General features: G+C 34.9%; 1 protein-coding gene across 1 annotated transcript; it reads left to right on the top strand.

The window, feature by feature from the left end:
* Positions 1–966: 966 nt before the first annotated feature.
* LOC132051128 (LOB domain-containing protein 33-like) lies at positions 967–2,072 on the top strand. The gene is made up of 2 exons (XM_059442404.1): positions 967–1,302; positions 1,585–2,072. Exons 1-2 carry the CDS (start codon positions 1,027–1,029, stop codon positions 1,930–1,932), a joined length of 624 nt encoding a protein of 207 aa, XP_059298387.1. The 5' UTR covers positions 967–1,026; the 3' UTR covers positions 1,933–2,072.
* Positions 2,073–2,566: the final 494 nt, after the last annotated feature.

Below are 2,566 nucleotides of genomic sequence, written 5' to 3'. Positions count from 1 at the left end.
ATAATTTTCAAAGGTTTTGATTCCACAACTCCTGGTGAGCGATGATAGCATCAAAGCAAAGTAGGATGACTTTGTTGAAGATTTAGTCTAGTTTTGAGATTAAGTTTCCCCAATCCTCAGTCTATTGAAGACATGCTGTCTTTCAATAGGCTTGTTTTTGTTGCTTTCTTTTAGAGTTTAACTTAATTTTATTTCCTTTTGTCTGCTTTTTGCATTTTATAATTGATTTTAGACGTCTTTATTTATCTATCACTATTAGCATCCTGCTATGTGGTTTTTGATTAAAAAATAGTATGCTTGGGCCAAACTATTAACGAAAGAAATTTTTTATTAATTTCGCATACTTTAGGGCCATGTTTGACCCTATTGCCTTCCACTTTTGATCACATATCATGTGCAGCCAATATCTTTTGGTCTTCTTCTTTTTATTTTTTATTTTTTAAGCAAATCCTTCTTCTTCTTCTTTTTTTTTTTTTTTTTTTAATTTAATTTCTTTTTTACAATTGATAAGCTCGTATGCTTAAAAAAAAGTGTTAATGCAACTTTTGTTTTCCTCCTGTGTTTTTTCAAAAAGGAAATGGAGTCAAGAAAGAAGGCCACATAGATACTAGCGAAAAGGAAGATAACAGATAAATGGAGTCAAATCAATGAAATAAGAACACCATGTACTTTGTCCAAATTATAAAATTGGAGTAATTACTTTATGCCGTTTCTAGGGAATAATATTTCATTTATAGAGCAAAAAAATATGGAAACTAGATCCTCCAAACAAATGTCACATTACTAGAAATAGAGCTCTATTAAAAGACACCAATAAGGAAAGCTTACCCAATTTGTGAATGACATTGTTAGGCACGATGGGGACCTAATTAAAAGTGGTATTTGCTTTTAACCAAAAGGGAAGAATGTCCCTTCAATGATCACTAAAAAAACACCTGAGCCTTTTAGGAGGTGATTATAAAAGAGTGTTAGTTGGATATGCTCAGCAGGAAAGGCAAATTAAAGAGAGAATAAAAGTGAAAAGAAATGGCAGGTTCTTCTTCATGCGGAGCATGCAAGTTCTTGAGAAGAAGATGCTCCAACGAATGCATTTTCGCGCCTTACTTTTGTTATGAAGAGGCAGCTAACCATTTCGCGGCTGTTCACAAGGTGTTTGGAACAAGCAACGTTTCAAAGCTACTGTTTCACCTCCCCATGCACTGCCGCGGTGAAGCTGCTATGACCATTTCATATGAAGCCTTGGCTAGGATGCACGATCCTATTTATGGCTGCGTTGGTCACATTTTTGCACTCCAGCACCAGGTTTCATATACCACAATATTTAGTTGTGTCTCAAGTTTACGTACAAAAAATTCCCTTAACTTCCTTTCTTAAACATGTCATACTTATGTGCAACGACTATACGAGAGCAAGTCAGTAAGTGTAAAATAAGAAGTTTAAATTTAAAGTATTTTAAGCATAAAAGGTACTCATTCTTTTGAGGACAACTTAAAAGAATAGTACTCCATTCCCTCGAGCACAAATGCTATTACGTCTAAAGATTTTCATGATTCCTTATGAATGCAGAAACTTACCTTGTTGCAGGTAGCTAGCCTCATTGAGGAGATTGAAATTATGGAGAACCAAATAGCCACCTGTCCAGCTGAAGTGCCCATGCAGAACAACATTCATACGTTACAATATTCCTTGGAATGCAATAACATGAACTTGGAAAATAACCAGGTGAATCATAGCATCACATCGCCATCACATGTCATTGATACATTAGCGAATGAAGCTTTCGGTACCCACATGATGAATCCAGAGCTTCCAGAGATAAATGGATTTTCCATTCCCTTCTTTGATTTTGATTTAGATATCTCAGACTTTGAAGGGCCAGGCCCAATTCATCAATCTCCACTTGCTATCTTTAGTGACTGGGAACAATTTTAGCTGAAGAAAGTCAAGGTTTTCCTCGAAGAGGGCTTATTTTGACATCAAAAGGAAACTATATCCTGCACTCATGCCTTGATATGTTTTATGTTGTATATATAACGATGTTCGTTCTAATATATCCTAGACAAATTTTGAATTGTTGGTTGTTATGTTGGGAGATTCAAAATTAAATGTGACTTCTAGAAAAGACACCCACAACAGTTGTAATTCATCACAAACGGAAACATCTCACTACTAGAAATAGAGGTTTTTTTGCAATGACATTCAGTGAAAAATTTGTGATATAAAACATGAGTTTCTCATGTCATTCCTACCAAACCAGCTTACTGAGAAAATGCATGGTGGGAAACAGATTCACGTTGAAACGCTGGGAAACTTCATAATTTTTCCGTGTAAAAAGAATCTATGTAGATTTTTTCCACCAATATTCAATGGGAAGCCACTGAATATTTTTCAATGGGAAATCAGTGGTAAAATAGAAATTTTTTTTAGTGTCTGTTCACGGAAAGATGTACTGGTTATGCGTCACCATCTATAAGTACCTATATTGATTTATGTGAATTATGATGATTAGTAGCACTTGTGAAGAATGTGCTTAGACCCAACTTGTGCTAACTTGTGACAATCAAAA

Source organism: Lycium ferocissimum, chromosome 3 (assembly GCF_029784015.1).
Source record: "Lycium ferocissimum isolate CSIRO_LF1 chromosome 3, AGI_CSIRO_Lferr_CH_V1, whole genome shotgun sequence".
NCBI classification, from domain to species: Eukaryota; Viridiplantae; Streptophyta; class Magnoliopsida; order Solanales; family Solanaceae; genus Lycium; species Lycium ferocissimum.
This window is presented reverse-complemented; position numbering and strand designations above follow the sequence as displayed.

Excerpts from the sequence above, each read along its gene's own strand:
- LOC132051128 (XM_059442404.1), top strand. The coding sequence starts at position 1,027 with ATGGCAGGTTCTTCTTCATGCGGAGCATGCAAGTTCTTGAGAAGAAGA. Across the intron at positions 1,303-1,584 it reads TTTTTGCACTCCAGCACCAG|GTAGCTAGCCTCATTGAGGA; the intron begins GTTTCATATACC and ends ACCTTGTTGCAG.